We start from the raw sequence: 18,788 nt of genomic DNA, 5'->3' as shown, positions 1-18,788 counted from the left end.
TCCTAAGGTGAATTATAAAAGCATTAAGTTGTATTGATTATCGAATAAAACTCAATACAAACTTAAAGTTTTGCACCAAGTACAAAGAAGTTATAATGTTGATTTCATAAATAAATAATAAATAATCTCAATAAATTATTAATTGAACTCGACACATAAAATAAAACGAGAAAAATACTACAAACACTATTAGCGGGTTTGGGCGGGTGGGGCTACCCACACCCGGCAACCCGATACAGTGTACTGCAGGGAGGGGAGTGAAAGATAATTAGATAAACAGCGGCTGGGTGTAGGATAGCCTTAGCATACAAACCTGGCTCAACAGACGGAGCCCCGACACGGCCCCGAAAACCCAAAAACATCGAACACCGCAATAGGCCATACGAATCTCATGAATCAGTGATTAATGATTGCGCACTAATCATCGTTTCTGCATCTCCGTTCTCTGCTGAAATCTTTGATGTTCTACTGTAACGCTTTGAAGATTTGCACATTCTAGAACATTTCAGAGAGAGAGTGCAGAGAGGTGGAGGGGAGAAAATGCCGAGCGTCGGTGTGAAACTGTACAGTGTTTTCTTCAAATTTATGTTGAAGCATCGGTTACAGAATCGAATCCAGAACCATGTTGTAGATGGACCTAACGGCAGCACCACCGCCACCGCCACGTTTGGAGTCACTTCGCGGCCGGAGGAAGAGTCCATCGTCGCCGCTAATCCCGTCTTTACCGACGGAGTAGCCACCAAGGATATACACATTGATCCGTTAACTTCTCTGTCCATTCGAGTCTTCCTTCCCCAAACCTGCCTCGATTCCCCCGATGCCGACTCCAGGCTTCAAGCTTCGTCTAAGGTTAGGGCTACTAATAGTAAGTCTGATTCGGCTCCCGGATCTGATCCGAATCAGGTACTTCTTCGCCGGACCAGCTATGGTTCTTCCGCCTCTATCAATGGAGCAATTTCTCCCTTGGAGAGTAATCAGAGTTTTAATTACAACAATCATCGGAGAAGTAGCTATGGATGCAGTGCAGATGATCTCAGTTTGAAATCTGACGGGGTTTATAGAGGATACTCACCTGCCACTAAAAAATCTCGGAAGTTGCCTGTCATGTTGCAGTTTCATGGCGGCGGTTTTGTAAGCGGGAGCAATGATTCGGTGGCCAATGATATCTTTTGTAGGAGGATTGCAAAGCTTTGTGATGTGATTGTGCTGGCAGTTGGATACCGGTTAGCTCCAGAGAATCAATATCCGGCTGCATTTGAAGACGGGTTGAAGGTGCTACATTGGCTAGCGAAGCAAGCTAATTTGGCTGAATGTAGTAAATCTTCATTGGGGAGCAAGCAAATTGCCGATGCCTTTGGAGCATCAATGGTGGAGCCTTGGGTGGCTGCTCATGGAGATCCATCAAGGTTAGCTTTCAAATCCTGTCAGCTCTTTGGTAGTACTTGCTTGCATTGAATGAAGCAGAGGCTCCTGGACTCTTGGTTCATATCTTAATCTATGCAACTGAAAATTAAGCTAAAAATTGGTCATGAGTGTAGTTTGGCTAGAATATGTCCATCTAACTATGCCCTTTCACACTAGTACACATTTGGAAAGGCATCTATTATTTCTATTTTGTTGGTTCATATCTTTAGTTTCTTAGCTGGGCAGAAAACTGTGCTGATTTGTTCATTAGATTCCTTATTTAAATCTAAACCTGCACGAATGGTGAAAGTCTAGTAATAAACGTTGGGACTTGGAACCCTTCTGCATCTGCTAGCTGAAGAACTATGACATTTCAGTCTGGAGGAAACTCATCCACTTCTAAAGCCTATGGTACTCTTGGGGTGAGAGAACTAAGGTTTACACCGGTTGAAATTCAGAAAATGAACATGCCATTTCATTTACAAAATTTGTCTACAATGTCTGCCTTAAGACTGGCAGAGTCACAGAGAATTACACATTTCAACAACATTCATGATATTGTTTAACTGCCAAGTGGAGCAAGAGCAGGTGTCTGTGTATGGTTTCAAGAGCTGTAGGTTGTTGAGCATTGAGCACTCAAGTATAAGACACATTGTACATTATAGAATTTGAGCTCCATTTTTCTTAATTTGGACAACAGTATCCCTTTGGTTTGATCTTTAGTCTTCAATCGTACGAAGGGGGAACAGAATATCAGGATACAAAGTTTCCCTTAGCGTGTGCTGAAATGGAGACCAGATCAGTAAAATAAATTAATAATTCACTCCAGCAGTCCAGCTAATGCAGATCAGTTATGCTAAATGATAGAATGCTCCAACACCTGCTTCTGTTCCTACAAAGTCTGTCTAGAAGTGTTGGCCTAGGAACACTCAGGCTTTGTCTTTAAGCCATATTGAGAATAATGAGCATAATTAAAGTAACAAATAACTCTCTACTTCTAATTTTCACAAAAGTGCTAGGCTTGATGAATGAGGGTATGCAATTGTACGTAGTATTTAAGAAATGAACAATGTGAAGTATGCCATTAATGAAGAAACCAAATCCAGTTGAGTCTTACTAATTCTACATTATCTCGGCAGGGAAAAAAGATCTGCAACAATTTACATTCACTAGAATTGTTATCTGGTAGAATACTAGAATATTAACTCCATGTGACTAGAAGTATATTCTTTAAGAGATTTGCATTGTATTTGCTTGTTGCGTGCTTCAGTTATGTTAGGTCCCTCTCTATAAAACAGCTAGAGGTTGTCTTCATAGTGTCTATGTGTATGCATTATAAACAATACTTTGTTTGATGTGTTATGCAGATGTGTCCTCCTTGGAGTAAGCTGTGGGGGAAATATTGCTGATTATGTTGCTCGGAAAGCCATAGAGGAAGGTAAGCGTTTGAACCCAGTCAAGGTGGTGGCACAAGTTTTGATGTACCCTTTCTTCATTGGAACTGTTCCAACACAGTCAGAGATCAAGCTTGCAAATTCCTACTTCTACGACAAGGCCACATGTATACTAGCATGGAAACTATTATTACCCGAGGATCAGTTCAATTTAGACCACCCTGTTGCCAATCCACTTGTCCCCGGAAGAGGGCCTCCATTAAAACGGATGCCTCCAACATTAACAATAGTAGCAGAGCATGACTGGATGCGAGACAGGGCCATTGCTTACTCAGAGGAGCTCAGGAAGGTAAATGTCGACGCCCCAGTGCTAGACTATAAGGATGCAGTTCACGAGTTTGCAACACTAGACATGCTTCTTAAGACCCCTCAAGCTCAAGCATGCGCTGAGGACATTGCCATTTGGGTTAAGAAGCACATCTCGCTTCGGGGTCATGAGTTCTCGTACTGAGTTCAATCGCCATATCTTCATAACGGCTTGTCACATTTTTTTCCGATGATTGAGGGGGGCGGTTTGTTTCTAAAAATGGGGTTTTTGTACCACATAGATCTCTAGCTGTTGGGCTATGTCCTTGTGTGTTCATGGTTCTGTTTCTTTCTTGTGTAAAATAGATGGCTTACTGGAGTGTAGAAATACGGAGTAGTAGTTTTGAACTGCAAATCCCATTTTAGGTATTTTGCTGTGTTTTTGCGCAATTCCCTTCATTTTATTTATTATTGATCATTGAATTGTACAATCATTGGTGAATATACTTACTCTTTTCCCTTTTCTTTTTTGAAAGCAACCAATGTGGTTATATTATATCAAAGCTGAAATAGAGTCAGGAGGGACAGTGTCCCAATACATAGCTGTAGTAAAATTAAAAGCAGTAGACGCTAGTAAAATTAAAAGCAGTAGACGCTAAAGTATGAGCTAAAAAATTATGAGTTCTGGGGACGAAATTAATAGAAAAAGCTTCAAAGTTTGATATGTAATTCCTGCAGGTGTCTAATGCGTAACCCACGTACGATCTGGATGAAGTAATTGACGCGGACAAGTGTCTCTGTAAAGCCTGGCAATCCGTATGTAGGTGAACCCGTTGTTCTCCACAGTCTTGTAACCATGACAGCGCCTCTTTGCATGCCATTGCTTCGGCCATAAGGGGGGAGAAACAAGCCGTTAGCGGAGCACATATAGCCGAAATATATTCGCCGCCGTTGGCACTTAGTAATACTGCTCCAAGCGTTGCCGAGTTGGTCAGATGGCGATACCCGGCATCCATATAGCAGTGAATGGGATCGGCAGCTGCCGCAAGTGGCGGGAGTCCTGCGGCAGTCGGGGACGGTGGTGGTTCGACCAAGCTGGTGTTGGCGTCAGCAGGCAGCGTAATGGGGGGCGGTGGTGTACTCGGCATATGCACTTGTCTCCATGCATGCATGGTGGCTGTTGCAGCGGCGGCCACTTTTTTGGATAACGGAAGACAAGCATCCCAAACCGCTCCATTCCGTGCTCTCCATAAATGGTATAAGATAGCTCTTGCGAACATGATCCCATTAGTGTCTAGAACATTCAATAATGCACTAAACCATTCATGAAAAATATTTGTTATAATATTGGGAATTGGAAGGTTAGATTGTGCCCAAATGGTCCTAGCATATCCACACGTCACCAAAGAGTGCATTACACTCTCATTATTAATACCACACATGGCACAAGTTGGATCAACATCCACTCTATTCAATAACAAATTATCCATTGTAGAGAGAATATCACTTATAACTCTCCATAAAAATATCTTCCATTTGGGTGGTATCTTCAGGTTCCATAACCTCAACCAATTATTAAATGTCCCATTATTAGTCATGCTGTAATTTCATTTACAAAGGAGAAAAGGAACTGAAAGCCCAATAAAAAGTAAGCCCAGGGCGGCAGGGCCCAAGCCCAATAAAATGTTAAAAGAATAAGATTAGGCATAAAAATTAAACAAAGTAGAAGATATCATTTATCCTATCACAAGAGAGCTTTTGGTTTACCAGTTGGTGTATCATAAGTAATTGAGGTCTTGCCACAATTAGTAATGACAAAAACTGTATCCATCTTCAGGGAAACTGTGTTGCAGTAAGTAACTTTTGAAATAGCTTTTGGTTTACCAGTTGGTGTATCATAAGTAATTGAGGTCTTGGCACAATTAGTAATGACAAAAACTGTATCCATCTTTCCTAGTTTGTTAGAGGCCTTAATTACTTTTTGTAACTGTATTTCATATAATGTTTTCTGTGCTTTCTGTTGTTATAGTGTACATTGGATCCACCTCTTGCCACTGTTGTTATTGGCGGTTGGTTGTTGATTTGCTTTTCTTTCACTTCTATTCTTTCGTAGAGGAATGTAATTTTATTTATTTAATTTTACTATATATATATATATATATATATATATATATATATATATATATGTTCTTTCTCAATTGTTATGATATTAAGTTTTGGGTTGCTGATTATCTGTTTTTTTTTCTTGCTTGCAGAGTTGCAGGGGTTCATGTCACATAGGATACCAAGTGCACATAGGATACAAAGTGTACATAGGATACATATACCCTTCCTAAGTATACATATATACGTAGTACATGACAATTTTGACAAGTGCCCTTCCATTTGGTTGTCCCAATTTTGAAAAATGGTCATGCAATATATAGTACTGATAACCTTGCAAATGTGCACCTAGATATAAATATAATGTTCACAATTTACCTATTAAGTGTTTACAACTTATCTTTTAAAAATTTACAATTTGTACATTTTTTATTTTTTTATTTTGTATTCATACGTTCCTTTCAAATACTATATTTACAAAATATTAACATACTAGGATATGATGATGATCATATATTGTATTGTATTTACAATTTCCTTCTATAGTTGTTATGGGTTTTGACTTTAAAAAACACAATTTATACGTGATTTAGGACCATGGCTCACCTTGCAAGGTGGACCCTGGTCTGTAGTATATCAACTTCAAATTTAGTATCGTTAATATATTGGATGAAATCGTGGTTTCATGTTTAAACTTTAGAATACATCTACTTTAGCTTTATTAAGTTAAGCTAGCTAGTGTCACAATATTAGTATTACCCAGAATCCCTTGAGGCCATACTTGATTAACCTTTATGTGTAATCTTAGTTAATTGGCCTAGAAAAAATGTTGTTAGAGAAACAAAAATTATTAAGTGTTTTTCTTTTTGTAGATTTTTAATCATAATAAAAACACTGTAAATTTTCTGAGAACAAGACAATTTTATATTGAATTAGGTTTCAAATTCTTAATTATTTAAGAAATATTTTAAATAATGCACTTATATCAAGAGGGGGGACTGGTATTTCACACTACCTCTTCTTTGCTGATGATCTAGGAAGACTCAGGCTTTTGTCTTTGAGCCATATTGAGAATAATGAGCATAATTAAAGTAACAAATAACTCTATACTTGTATATTAAAAAAAAAATATTAAAATGTCGTGAAATTAAAAATGAAATTTGAAGTAATGGATTGGATCATTCATTTACAAAGGAGAAAATGAACTCGAAAACCCAATAAAAAAGTAGGCCCAGGGCCAAATCCATGAGCAATATCAGTGACTCGGCAATGCGAGTCACCCACCGAGTCGACCAGGCAAGGGAATGAAAATGAAATTGATACACAGAACGATACAGACAGCAGCAGCGGGGTGTCCTCGCCTCACTAGATTCACTCTTCACGCTCCCAAGTCTGTATGTATGAATTCTCTTTCTTTTATGCCCACTTTTCTTCTTTCTATTATCATTTTTTCTCTTCTTTTCTCATTTTCAATGCTTATTTTACTCTGAAGTTTGTGGCTTTGCTAATTCCCTGAATATTTTGACCTAATCACATGAACTTTTGAGTATGAGAAGCCCATCAATTTTGGAATTTATATTTCTTGGACCTCTGATTATGTATATATTCACTATTTTTAGCAGCCTAATTTGCTCCATACCAATTCACATCAAGAAGACTAATAGGTCGTTTTGACCTAATCACATGAACTTTTGAGTATGAGAAGCCCATCAATTTTGGAATTTAAATTTCTTGGACCTCTGATTATGTATATATTCACTATTTTTAGCAGCCTAATTTGCTCCATACCAATTCAAATCATGAAGACTAATAGGTCGTTTTGGCCGAAAGCCGAATTTGTAATGCAATGGCTGCAATCCTGCAACTGATCAATGGGACTCTAAGTTTGTATGAAGGCTATATTTGTGTAAATGTGTAGTCTTGCCAGTTTGATATCTGCAGCTTGTGGTTTCTGCAGCTGGAATGGGTACTGTTTTGTGTTTCACTTGTCATTATCATTTCATGCTATTTAAGTATTTAATGAATTCGAAACAAAAAATTTACCGCGTTTATGAGTTGATTTGAAACTATATATTGATGTCGAATGCGTTGTATAATGGACGATGATGATGCTACTGGGAAATGATTAATTCCCCATAAGCTGTTCCTCGCTTGCTTCTCTTTTGTGGAGTTTGATTTTGTACTGGCATCTCTCTGGTGTTAAATTTTAGCTCATTTGTCACAGTAAATCGTGTCCCAGGTAGAGGTGGAATTCGACAATGGTAATTTATACAATTTGTCAGCTGAATATCTGAGAATTTATAGCCCAGCAGCTGATAGTAAGATTCGTACTGTTGGTGGTGAAAAGGTAATAAGTGGAACAGCCCTTCTTGTTCGGTGTTTTTGCAGTTTATTCTCGTTCTTTAGTAGTCTTTGGCTATTATATAAGTTTGTCTTAGTATGTATCTCCAAAATGAACGTTACACCAAATGTGATTCCTTGCCTTCTTGAAGTTCTTTGTTGTCTACTAAAAGTTTAAGGTGAACGCTAAACCAGGTGATATCTGGGAGGCGTTATGTTGGAATCATGTCTGCAGAGCCTATAGGGAACTATGGGGTAAGGTAAGGTAAATCGGCTGTAGATATGGGCGTTTTGAATGAAAGCGGGTTGGTTTAATGTGCTTATTATTATTGCGTCTGGCTGATATAATGCAGGTTGCTATTTGATGATTTGCACAAAACTGGTATCTTTACATGGGATTACTTCTACCATCTTGGGAGCAACAAGTTCTCCCTCATGAGAAATTACGTCGAAACTCTCAACAAGCATGGACTAAGCCGGGATCCACCCAGAAGAAAGTGACAACCTGATCTAAATATCCTCGACTTTCCCAAGCATCCTTGACGTGGAAAAGAACTTATGAATTCGCGATATTGAGTTGATGAGAGTGTAGAATCGCGTTTTGTTGTTTCTTTCTGCTTGCTTGTTGGGTTTTCTGAGGCAGTCAATCTGCACTTCTGCTTTCGAACTTTCAAACACTGTTATGACCTTTTGCCATTATTTTGCCTTCTTTATGAAATGGCACCTTGCTCTCAAGTCTCCAACTCTCCAATCACTCTTTGTTTTGAAGGTTTTAGTTGCTTCCATTCTTAAAACTGTTGAAAGCCCAGAGTTTCCAAAGGGTAATGTGGTATGAATTTGATATTCATGTACTGATAGGAAATATTCCCATAGTATACCTCTCTCTATGTACGGTACATCTGCTCGGTATTCGATTGAGTCGTCGATAAAGATTATTGTTGACCTTAATCGATCTTGAGCTCGATCTCATTTAAAATTTATTAAATATCATAATATAATATGAAAGTCCAATATTTATGCCTAAAACTAACAAAGAATTAGTGTGACAGTCCATTAATGTCAAACAACGTGGGATGGTTGGCATCTTGCGGTCTTGCCCACATTTCATCAACATATTACTGGATAATCAGTTTGACAAATCTTGCACATTGTCGTACATATTCGACTTTGTCAAATTATTATGGTAATTGCGGTGCAAATACGGAGTAATATTTAATATAATTGTTTGTACAATTGTTTTTTGGTATAACTCAAAGCTTTTATCATTAGACATGCTGACAAATACATCGCTGAATTGTAAACACATTTAAAAATATAACAGTTGGCCTGAAAAATATATATATGTTAACACTACTTGGTATAATATGATATTTTTATGTGAGTGTGCCTTCACACCAAGTATTTAATTTTTGATAAATGACATTTTTAGCATTTCAATTATAATAATTGATGTGTAAATTTATTCCTTCACTTATTTGAAGGTATTTATTATTAAAATGGTAGATTTTGTTACTCAAGTGATACCAAAATACTCATATTTTTTTGGTCTGATCACATTGTTTTATTGACCAGTCAACTAGAATCACTCATTGAAAGTAATCTTGTTTGTATTGAGTATAATCTTAAGGGTGACAACGCACTTATTCTCCAAGACCTCTATGAAAAATTCGTGATATATTGTCCACAGCTCTATAAAAAAATCCACTACCAATATTCTATATAATAAAATGGTTAATTTCGCTCCGAGAGATCAATTCCACTAGTTTGATAATAGTTAGAAAATTAAATTTATATTATAATAAACTGAATGACTAATTTTACATAATGATCATAATCGAGGGACTAAAAACATCAAATTTCATTTTTTTAAGACTTAGATTTATAACGCTAAGGTTGTTTCATGAAGACTAGTGGATACATGCTATGATATAATACTTAATACTGATTTTATTTTTTTTCTGAAAGATACTTAATACTGATTATAGTACAAGGACTTCATATTATATTTTATTTTGTTATCCATGAGAGCATGAACAACATGGTTGTGATGACGATGTATCATCTGAAAGTTTACAGATCATCAATGAATTTTTAATCATTATTTCCACTCGTTCAAGATCTGAGTTTACCAGGGAAAAAGAACTTGATTGAGAAAAAAAAAATAACACCAAAAAAAGGCATTGACTTTTTTGCACAAAATGCCAAAACCATGAAATTAAGATCGTTTGAGCAATACCCATTTCCATTTCTGGCGGTCTGATGGCGAGAATTGCCGCATTCTTGGTGGTTGTGGCGGTGGCGCTGATCAGTGGCGGGTGGGCGCAATCCCAGGAGGCGCCATGGAGGATCCACACGCTGTTCTCGGTGGAGTGCCAGAACTACTTCGATTGGCAGACGGTGGGGCTCATGCACAGCTTCAGGAAGGCGGGGCAGCCCGGCCCGATTACCCGACTCCTGAGCTGCACCGATGAGGAGAAGAAGAGTTATGGAGGCATGGACTTGGCTCCCACTCTTGAGGTCCCTTCCATGAGCAGACACCCCAAGACTGGTGATTGGTACACTACTTCCTTTATCCTTCTATCTTTCTGCATTTGCATTGCTTTCAAGCTTGAAATTCATTCATTCTTAGACACTCAAATTCAGTGTTCATACAGGCTTTCAACTTGCCCATCAAATATGTGTGTGTTCCCACTTAATCTTTGATGTCTTGTTTTGGTGTTCTTTGGGTGTTTGTTGGAGTATGCACTTTCTCTGTAAATTTTATTGCAGAATTAGCTAATTGTGTAAATCCCGCCATGTGATCCTATCCGGCAAAGGACCACTAGGTAAACCGGTTGCTAGGTTGGCCATAACTGACTGGTTCAAATCAAGAAGGCTAATAGTTCGCTCCAGTTGGAAGTTGAACTTGTAACCTTGTGGTTATCAAGTCAACAGGCAGACGAACTTGGCTGGGGTTGCCCCCGCTAATTGTGTTCTTTGTTTTAAAAAGACTTAGTCTTTTATGGGAAGTCAAACTGACAAACTTGTCACCATAAAGAACAATTTTTTTTTTTTTCTGATCTTATTAATATGAATTTCTTGTAATGCACATAAGGGAAGAGAGAATCAGAGAAGATAAATTTAGCTCTTTCTGTATCTTCAGGTATCCCGCAATTAACAAACCAGCTGGTGTTGTCCACTGGCTTAAGCACAGTAAAGAGGCAGAAAATGTTGATTGGGTTGTTATTCTAGATGCAGACATGATTATCCGAGGCCCAATCATACCATGGGAGCTTGGTGCTGAGAAAGGCAAGCCTGTTGCCGCATATTATGGGTAAGACCTGTTTGTTCCTATTCTTTTGTTGTTTATTTTGATTTTTGGTCAGTTGCTCTCTCTTTATCTTTATGGAAACTATTTCTCGTTCCACTTTCAGGTACTTGGTTGGATGCGACAATGTTCTTGCCAAACTGCACACGACACACCCTGAACTTTGTGACAAGGTTGGGGGGCTTCTGGCGATGCATATAGATGATCTTCGTGCTTTGGCACCCATGTGGCTTTCAAAAACCGAGGAAGTAAGGGAAGATAGAGCTCACTGGGCCACCAACTATACGGGTGATATATATAATTCGGGGTGGATAAGTGAAATGTATGGATATTCTTTTGGCGCTGCAGAAGTAAGTTGTTTCCTTTGTTTTTCTTTTTGGTTATTCCTGTTGTCTGTTTCATGTTTCATTTCTGTAGGCGGGAATTCTAATATCTACCCTTTTTTTTTTTTTTTTTTTTTTTTTTTTTTTTTTTTTGGGTCTCAGGTGGGACTCCGACACAAAATTAATGATAATCTTATGATTTACCCAGGCTATATTCCCCGAGAGGGTATTGAACCTATTCTTTTGCACTATGGCTTGCCTTTTAGTGTTGGAAATTGGAGTTTCAGTAAGCTTAAGCATCATGAAGACAACATTGTTTATGATTGTGGTCGCCTATTTCCGGAGCCTCCTTATCCCAGAGAGGTAAAATACTAAATGCTTCACCTAAGATAGTTAACTTCATAGACCAGTATAAGATAGTTAACATAACCATGAAAGTATATGTGCTCCTCGGAATTATTAGTCACTTCAAGGTTCTTCATTCTTGTATCGTAAGGATTAGCATGAGTTAATACCCAATTTAGTCCCTTGACGATAGTGATTTTTCTCGATTTAGTCCCAAACAACTTTTTGTGCTTAATTAAGTCCTCGACTTTGATGGTTTTCTCAATTGAGTCCTCTATTAAAATAACTTGGTAATTCCACCTCTATTGATACCCAATTTAGTCTTCACTTATAGTAGTTTTACCCAAGTTAGTCTCCGACTATAGTGGTTTTACCCAATTTAGTCATCGACTATACTGATTTTTCTTAATTTAGCCCTTGATTCTAACTACGAGGACTCAATTGGGTAAAACCATCAAAGTCGAGGACAACCGGGAGGGTGTGGTTGAGTGGAAGGGACTCATCCATCCTTAACCAAAGGTCAACGGTTCGATCATTGGCTTTGGGAATGGAGCAGCCTTAAATCTCCAGGCCAGCTGTCCCACCCAAAAGAGGTGCCTACAATTCAACGAGGGGATTAGTCACTGTGTCCGACGGTGGAAACCTTGGGTATACCCAAAAAATCAAAGTCGAGGACCTAATTAAGCACAAAAAGTTGTTTAGGACAAAATAAAGAAAAACCAACCACTATAGTCAAGGACTAAATTGGGTATTAACTCGGATTAGCATGGTTCCAGAATCCATTTTCTTGCATAATTTCCGTAAAAGCTAAAAAGACCTTTTGCCTTTCGCAGATAAAAGAAATGGAAGTTGAACCTATGAAAAGGAGAGCACTGTTTCTGAATTTAGAATGCATCAATACTCTGAATGAAGGTCTGTTATTGCAGCATGCTACTTTTGGATGTCCCAAACCAAAGTGGTCAAAGTATCTAAGCTTCTTAAAGAGCAAAACGTTTGCTGACCTTACTCAACCTAAGCTTCTGACTCCTAGAAGCCGACAAACAATGGAGCTTCACAATGAAGTTTCTCAAGCCACTAAGGAGCCAGAAAAGCCACATCCCAAAATTCACACCATTTTTTCTACCGAATGCTCAACTTATTTCGATTGGCAAACTGTTGGGCTCGTCCACAGTTTCTACCAGAGTGGTCAACCTGGAAATATCACGAGACTTCTAAGCTGTACAGAAGAGGACTTGAAGCAATATAAAGGCCATGATTTGGCTCCTACCCACTATGTTCCATCCATGAGTCGACATCCATTGACTGGAGATTGGTAATGCCCGATTCACTGCTCATACTTAGCCTATCAAAGATTATAATGATATAATCCAGAAAAAAAAAAAAAGTAGAATAGTTATCATGTCCTTGATTTTCTATTTTTTTTTTTAAATAATTATTTTTAAAAAATATTTTAAATTTGGAGTGACATGTTAGAAACCTTAAAAAGCCTGCAAATTGGACTAATTGTATGAAATTGGTTAGTTTAGGGATTCAATTGTAGTTTTTTTTTTTTTTTTTTTTTTTTTTTTTAGGTTCAGTTCGATGGCCTATTTGACCCTTATTATGCTTTTCTCTGATGTTCTAGGATGATTCACTTATTGATTTTCATCTTGCGGGCTCATGCCTGTAACATGTGAAGTTGAATTGAAGTGCTAGAAATAAATTTGACACTTTTGGTTTGTGGTGTCAGGTATCCTGCAATTAATAAACCAGCTGCAGTCCTTCATTGGCTTAATCATGTGAAGGTTGATGCCCAGTATATTGTTATCTTAGATGCCGATATGATCATGAGAGGACCAATAACACCGTGGGAGTTCAATGCATCCCGTGGCCGACCAGTTTCAACCCCATATGAGTAAGAAAACTAGAGTATTATTTTCCCTTTTAGTCAAGACCCGCTATTTTTTTAAAATAGAAAAAATCGTTTAGTTGCATTGCTTTCATAGTGTTGGATCTCAACACTGCACTATGCTTACTTCCCAGTAGGTCACCCATCATGTGACTGTTGTAAGTCAAACACGCTTAACCACTGTTGTAAGTCAAACATGCTTAACCACAGAGTTTTTTGGCTATCTGGTTGTCATATCCTACTTAACACTAATTGGTGATAAGTAGGTGGACATTAACCATTTAACCACATCCTTCCATGGTAAGCCACAACACCACGTCTCGAATCAAGCAGGGGCTGGACTCGGCCGACCTGGCCGACGCCCAACACATAGACAGTAATCGCTCTATTATTGAATCATTATTCTTCTTGCACTGGTTCAGCTACCTGATTGGCTGCGACAATGTGCTTGCGAAGCTCCATACTCGTCATCCTGAAGCTTGCAACAAGGTTGGCGGTGTGATCATAATGCACATTGATGATCTTCGGAGATTTGCAATGCTGTGGCTGCACAAAACTGAGGAAGTCCGAGCTGACAGATCTCATTGGTCCAAGGACATTACGGGAGATGTATATGAATCCGGATGGATCAGTGAGATGTATGGCTACTCCTTTGGTGCTGCTGAGGTACTTTTATTAACCTTTACTTGTGTTGTTACTTGTTAACATTTTAGCATCAATGTGTTATTTAGACTTTTTCAAGACATTTATGATGGCTCATTCGCTCGTGTTTCTTTTATAGTTGAATTTGAAGCACATCATAAGCAACGAGATTCTTATATACCCTGGATACGTTCCTGTGCCTGGTGTCAAGTATAGAGTATTCCATTATGGTTTGGAATTTAGGGTTGGAAACTGGAGCTTCGATAAAGCAAACTGGAGGCATGTCGACTTGGTTAACAAATGTTGGGCTAAGTTTCCCGACCCTCCTGATCCAAAAACTCTAGTTCAAACTGATAATGATGCATTACAACGTGACTTGCTTAGCATAGAATGTGGAAGTAAATTAAACGAAGCTCTACGCCTACACCACGAGAGAAGGAAATGCCCAGATCCCAATTCCTTGGCTTCAACTAAAGAGACCAGACGTCAGACCGTAAAACCTAATCAGACTAAACCAACTATTGAGAGTGCTACACCGAGGAAGTTTGGGAAAATCGATGAAAGTGTTGATGATATTCAAGTCATGAAGCATGATTCTGTTCCGAAAAACGATTCTCAAGAATCATTGCAGCCGCCTGAAGGGACAAATGGAACATTCAATTCTATGAGGTTTTGGATCATTGTGCTGTGGGCTGTTTCAATTCTCGCGTTTTTGGCAGTAATGTCAATGATGCTTTCACGTCGTAAGGGACTGAAAAGAAGAGGTAAAAGTCACAAGCCCAAGAGAAGAGCCTCACATTCGGGTTTCTGGGATGGGAATGGCAACGATAGGCATCTTCGAAGTACTGAAACTGCATAACCACCTTTGAGATATTAACGAGACAAAAAAATGCAGCATAGATTTATCTAACCCAGCAAAGCCCAAGTCGAAGTTCTTTGGAAATGTAAACACAACTCTTTTTAGCATTAAGATCAAGTCGGTCTTCCAGATTACGAGATTGGTTATTGTGAAGGGATGTAATTTTGGTATTCCATTGTCCTGGTAAAGAAAGATGTCAACTGAAACTGGAGGGTACATAAGCACAAGTGAAAACAAACCAAGCTTGACAGGCTGAACAATAATACTCAGATACCACTTTTCCAGTGTTTTTCTTCTGTTCCTTCAATTCTTCTAACATTTGTGTAGCATATTCTACAAACAAAAGAAAGAGAGAAACAAGAATTTCACAACTTTTTTGTATTATTTGTTGCCAAGTTTTGCAGTTTTAGTCTTTCTCTGGGATTATGTTTCCAATTCCTACTTTCTTTAGGGGGTTGAGTTAATGGAAAACATGTACTCCATGTGAATCAGTTCCTATTTTTATAGAATTTCAATCAATCATGAAGAAAAAAAATGCTATTTCTCTTCCTGAATTTATCTCTTAATATTCATTTCTTCGTGATTTCTAGAATTCTTTATGGACTTCTTGTATATTCGTGAGAAGCTTATGATATTCTCACCTTCAAAAGGCAAAATCCTTTATCCCCAGGGCTCGTGAAGGTGAAATCCTTCGCCCCAGAGCTCGTGAAGGTGAAATCCTCACCTCCACTCTCCAGGGCTCTCACACCCTGGTCCGATAGGTTGATGTCATCAACCTATAGACTATCCTAATCCAAAAAAACATACATTTCCAAGAATGCAAACAAACTTTGAATTCAATCCCAAAGCACTGCTGATTAATGTACACATTAACAGACCACAAATGCATACATATACAAAAATGAATCTCTGCAGAATGCAAATCAGCTTGTATTAAGGAGGATAATGAACTAATAAAACAGTTTACAAGGAAGAAGACAACCTACAAAAGTGAATTGAGGAAAATTGAAAAACCAAGGACCTTTGATCTAAAGGTCAAGTACATTGTTTGTACGGAAAATTTGCACATTAAAATGGCAAGCACACATTATTTCTATCCAATGGAACCTCCTTCGAATGGTAAACATCATCGCACACTCATACGAACCGCCTGTTAACCTCTAGTGCCTTGATGTTCTGGATTTGCTTCCCGGGATTCAATCCCTTTGGGCAAGCTTTGGCGCAGTTCAAGATTGTATGGCAGCGATAAAGTTTGAACTCGTGATCAACTGCCTCCAGACGCTCCTTGGTGTATTCATCACGGCTGTCCATTATCCATCTGCATTTCACAAATATATAAACACAATTATGTCAAATGCATTGCCTTTAACATCGTCACTAGACTACTATATCCATTTTTAGACCGAGATATACACACACAACTCTAAAAGGTTCACAAATATACATACAGAACTATGCCAAATGCATTGCCAACATTATCAATAGACTGCTATATCCATTTGTAGACTGAGATATACACTAATACACACACATTTCTTGCAAACAAACTCCAAAAAGTTCACAATATACATACAGAACGATGTCAAATGCATTGCCAACACTGTCCATAGACTACTATATCCAGTTTTAGACTGAGATATACACTAATGCACACACATTTCTTGCAAAAAGAACTCCAAATGCTTCATAAATATACATACAGAACTATGTCAAAGTGTCAAATGCATTGCCAACATTGTCAATAGACTACTATATCCATTTCTAGACTGAGATATACACAAATACACACATTTCTTGCAAACACACACACACATATATACATATATATACACGGAAAATTATGTCAAACGCGTTGCCTTTTAACATTGCCAACAGAGACTACTCTATCAAGTAACCCCAGCCAAGTTGGTTGTACCGTTCGCTTGGTAACCACAAATTCCAAGTTCATCGCAGCTCTCTATTGACCTTTTTGATTTGAGTCTATCAGCTATGGGTAACTAGACTAGTTTAACTTGTGATCTTGTGATCCTTTGTCGGCTAAGGTCAAAATGCGGGCTTTCTCCGTAAATGAAAGAGACTATTGTATCCATTTTTGAAACTGACACACACACACACATTTCTTGCAAATGCAAGTCCAAATACTTCACATAACAATGCATTCCTGACCAAATGTTTACAGAAAGAAAGAAACTTGGTGCAAATGCAAGTCCAAAATAAATGCATTCCTGAAGAGATGTTTATAAAAAGAAATAAAGATGTCAATTTCATTGAATAATAGAGAAATAAAATGGATTACCGGTTGGCATGGAGGAGAGCGGCGGGGCCAAGATAAGACTCAGGGTTCCACCAGTAACTAGGGCAGGATGTGCTACAACAGGCGCAGAGAATGCACTCGTACATGCCGTCGAGCTTAGATCTATCGGCTTTGCTCTGGAGGACCTCCTTGCCGGGGATCGGCGGCGGGTTCTTTCGCTTCAGCCATGGCTCTATGGACTTGTACTGGTTGTAGAAGTTGGTCATGTCCACCACCAGATCCTTGATCACGAACATGTGTGGGAGCGGCGTTACCATCGAGTCCGGCCCCGACGAGATCTTCGTCAGGCAGGCCAGCCCATTCTTGCCGTCGATGTTCATCGCGCACGACCCGCAGATGCCCTCCCGGCACGACCGCCGGAAAGTCAGCGTCGGGTCGATCTCGTTCTTTATCTTGATCAGAGCGTCCAGCACCATCGGCCCACACTCCTTCAGATCAATCTCGTACTCCTGCAGCTCCGGCTTCTGTGGGTTCTCGGGGCTCCACCGGTAAATTTGGAACTTCTTGATTTTCGCGCTCGCCGTCGCCTGCGGGGCATTCGCCTCCGAAGCGTGGGCTCTCGCCAAAGTCATCTTCGCCGCCGGGGAGGATGACACCTTAGTTATCGCTCGTCGGACCAAACTGGACGCCATGGCCGGAAAACCAATAACCAAATGATCGGAGAAAAGAGAAAACTGGAAAATAAATTCGCTTTAATCGAATGATATTATTCGGATTAGCCGCGGGGTTTTCGGGCATTTGGGTGAGGTAACGTTTGGAATGACCAATTTGGGCATGAGTACTTAGCAACTTACGTAGGTTTTTGAGGAATAATGGGTTTCTACATGGGCAATATTGGAATACAGAGTAATTTCGTCAAAGAATAATCTATTGCCGTAGATGAGTTGCGTGGTCTGGTGACGTGGCAAATCATGAGCCGTCAGCCACTTTCTCGGTAGCGTGGCTGCCTCGTGGACCCTATTATTGTTATTATTATTAGGAACTGATATAGAAAATCTTTTCAAATTCTTATATTAATTAATCAGACAACTAATAATACATCTATAAATTTTTAAAAATTATTTTTCCTTACTAAAATAATTCCGCAATGTTTACTCTTGCTATTAATGTATTAATTAATAATTAATTAATTAATGTATAATAATAAAGTTAAATAAATGAGATTCATTATTCCCATTAGTTATATAATCTATATCTATATCTATATTTTATATTTTATATTATTCTATATAATAACAAAAGTGATTGTCCAAGCTTTCAAACAAATAAAAACGTAAATTAAAAATATGAGTTAATTTCTTTGGTCCTATATTTATAGCGGGTAGACCACTTTTAGTCATTTTATCCAAATATTTTCTTTTGATCCTAGTATTATTATGACATGACCAATTTTGGTCCTCTATAAAAAAACGGTTGAAATTTTATTAAATACAAGGACATTTCGATCCTCAATTATGATTTTTTTAAAAAAAAAATAAACAAAGAATATATCAGATCAATGCACTTTGTATTAAAAAGATCAAAATGTTCTTTTATTTAACAAAATTTCAACGATTTTATTGA

The 18,788-nt window shown here is 38.4% G+C and overlaps 4 protein-coding genes across 5 annotated transcripts; 3 read left to right on the top strand and 1 right to left on the bottom strand.

Annotated features, from left to right (window-relative positions):
* Positions 1–285: 285 nt before the first annotated feature.
* LOC109178130 (probable carboxylesterase 11) lies at positions 286–3,631 on the top strand. The gene is made up of 2 exons (XM_019327677.1): positions 286–1,406; positions 2,772–3,631. The coding sequence occupies exons 1-2, from the start codon at positions 541–543 to the stop codon at positions 3,307–3,309; spliced, it is 1,404 nt and encodes a 467-aa protein (XP_019183222.1). The 5' UTR covers positions 286–540; the 3' UTR covers positions 3,310–3,631.
* A 2,843-nt stretch (positions 3,632–6,474) lies between these two features.
* On the top strand, positions 6,475–8,282 carry LOC109178133. Of its 2 annotated transcripts, none has more exons than XM_019327681.1 (4): positions 6,475–6,601; positions 7,447–7,554; positions 7,743–7,802; positions 7,901–8,014. In XM_019327681.1, the coding sequence occupies exons 1-4, from the start codon at positions 6,512–6,514 to the stop codon at positions 7,910–7,912; spliced, it is 270 nt and encodes an 89-aa protein (XP_019183226.1). In that variant the 5' UTR covers positions 6,475–6,511; the 3' UTR covers positions 7,913–8,014. The 2 variants fall into 2 exon arrangements, with proteins under 2 accessions (XP_019183226.1, XP_019183225.1); XM_019327680.1 differs by having other exon boundaries at positions 6,482–6,601; positions 7,743–7,807; positions 7,901–8,282.
* Positions 8,283–9,557: 1,275 nt separating this feature from the next.
* LOC109178128 (peptidyl serine alpha-galactosyltransferase) lies at positions 9,558–15,329 on the top strand. Its single transcript, XM_019327672.1, has 8 exons — positions 9,558–10,102; positions 10,690–10,860; positions 10,961–11,204; positions 11,340–11,540; positions 12,356–12,834; positions 13,252–13,416; positions 13,833–14,076; positions 14,192–15,329. The coding sequence occupies exons 1-8, from the start codon at positions 9,807–9,809 to the stop codon at positions 14,909–14,911; spliced, it is 2,520 nt and encodes an 839-aa protein (XP_019183217.1). The 5' UTR covers positions 9,558–9,806; the 3' UTR covers positions 14,912–15,329.
* A 474-nt stretch (positions 15,330–15,803) lies between these two features.
* On the bottom strand, positions 15,804–17,926 carry LOC109178349 (succinate dehydrogenase [ubiquinone] iron-sulfur subunit 2, mitochondrial-like). The gene is made up of 2 exons (XM_019327997.1): positions 17,208–17,926; positions 15,804–16,229 (listed from the first exon to the last, which is right to left on the bottom strand). The coding sequence occupies exons 1-2, from the start codon at positions 17,855–17,857 to the stop codon at positions 16,049–16,051; spliced, it is 831 nt and encodes a 276-aa protein (XP_019183542.1). The 5' UTR covers positions 17,858–17,926; the 3' UTR covers positions 15,804–16,048.
* Between the last annotated feature and the right edge of the window lie 862 nt (positions 17,927–18,788).

The sequence above is a fragment of the Ipomoea nil genome, unplaced genomic scaffold (genome assembly GCF_001879475.1).
Source record: "Ipomoea nil cultivar Tokyo-kokei standard unplaced genomic scaffold, Asagao_1.1 scaffold0813, whole genome shotgun sequence".
NCBI classification, from domain to species: domain Eukaryota; kingdom Viridiplantae; phylum Streptophyta; class Magnoliopsida; order Solanales; family Convolvulaceae; genus Ipomoea; species Ipomoea nil.
The sequence above is the reverse complement of the archived record's forward strand: the minus strand, read 5'-3'. Positions and strand labels throughout refer to the sequence as shown.

What these genes read in the sequence shown, in the direction of transcription:
- LOC109178128 (XM_019327672.1), top strand. Translation starts at nt 9,807, where the DNA reads ATGGCGAGAATTGCCGCATTCTTGGTGGTTGTGGCGGTGGCGCTGATC. An exon ending in CCTGTTGCCGCATATTATGG is followed by an intron (nt 10,861 to 10,960) that starts GTAAGACCTGTT and finishes TTCCACTTTCAG; the next exon opens with GTACTTGGTTGGATGCGACA. An exon ending in CCAGTTTCAACCCCATATGA is followed by an intron (nt 13,417 to 13,832) that starts GTAAGAAAACTA and finishes GCACTGGTTCAG; the next exon opens with CTACCTGATTGGCTGCGACA.
- LOC109178349 (XM_019327997.1), bottom strand. Translation starts at nt 17,857, where the DNA reads ATGGCGTCCAGTTTGGTCCGACGAGCGATAACTAAGGTGTCATCCTCC. An exon ending in GCTCTCCTCCATGCCAACCG is followed by an intron (nt 16,230 to 17,207) that starts GTAATCCATTTT and finishes TGTGAAATGCAG; the next exon opens with ATGGATAATGGACAGCCGTG.
- LOC109178130 (XM_019327677.1), top strand. Translation starts at nt 541, where the DNA reads ATGCCGAGCGTCGGTGTGAAACTGTACAGTGTTTTCTTCAAATTTATG. An exon ending in GCTCATGGAGATCCATCAAG is followed by an intron (nt 1,407 to 2,771) that starts GTTAGCTTTCAA and finishes TGTGTTATGCAG; the next exon opens with ATGTGTCCTCCTTGGAGTAA.
- LOC109178133 (XM_019327680.1), top strand. Translation starts at nt 6,512, where the DNA reads ATGAAAATGAAATTGATACACAGAACGATACAGACAGCAGCAGCGGGG. An exon ending in GTACTGTTGGTGGTGAAAAG is followed by an intron (nt 7,555 to 7,742) that starts GTAATAAGTGGA and finishes ACGCTAAACCAG; the next exon opens with GTGATATCTGGGAGGCGTTA. An exon ending in ATAGGGAACTATGGGGTAAG is followed by an intron (nt 7,808 to 7,900) that starts GTAAGGTAAATC and finishes GATATAATGCAG; the next exon opens with GTTGCTATTTGATGATTTGC.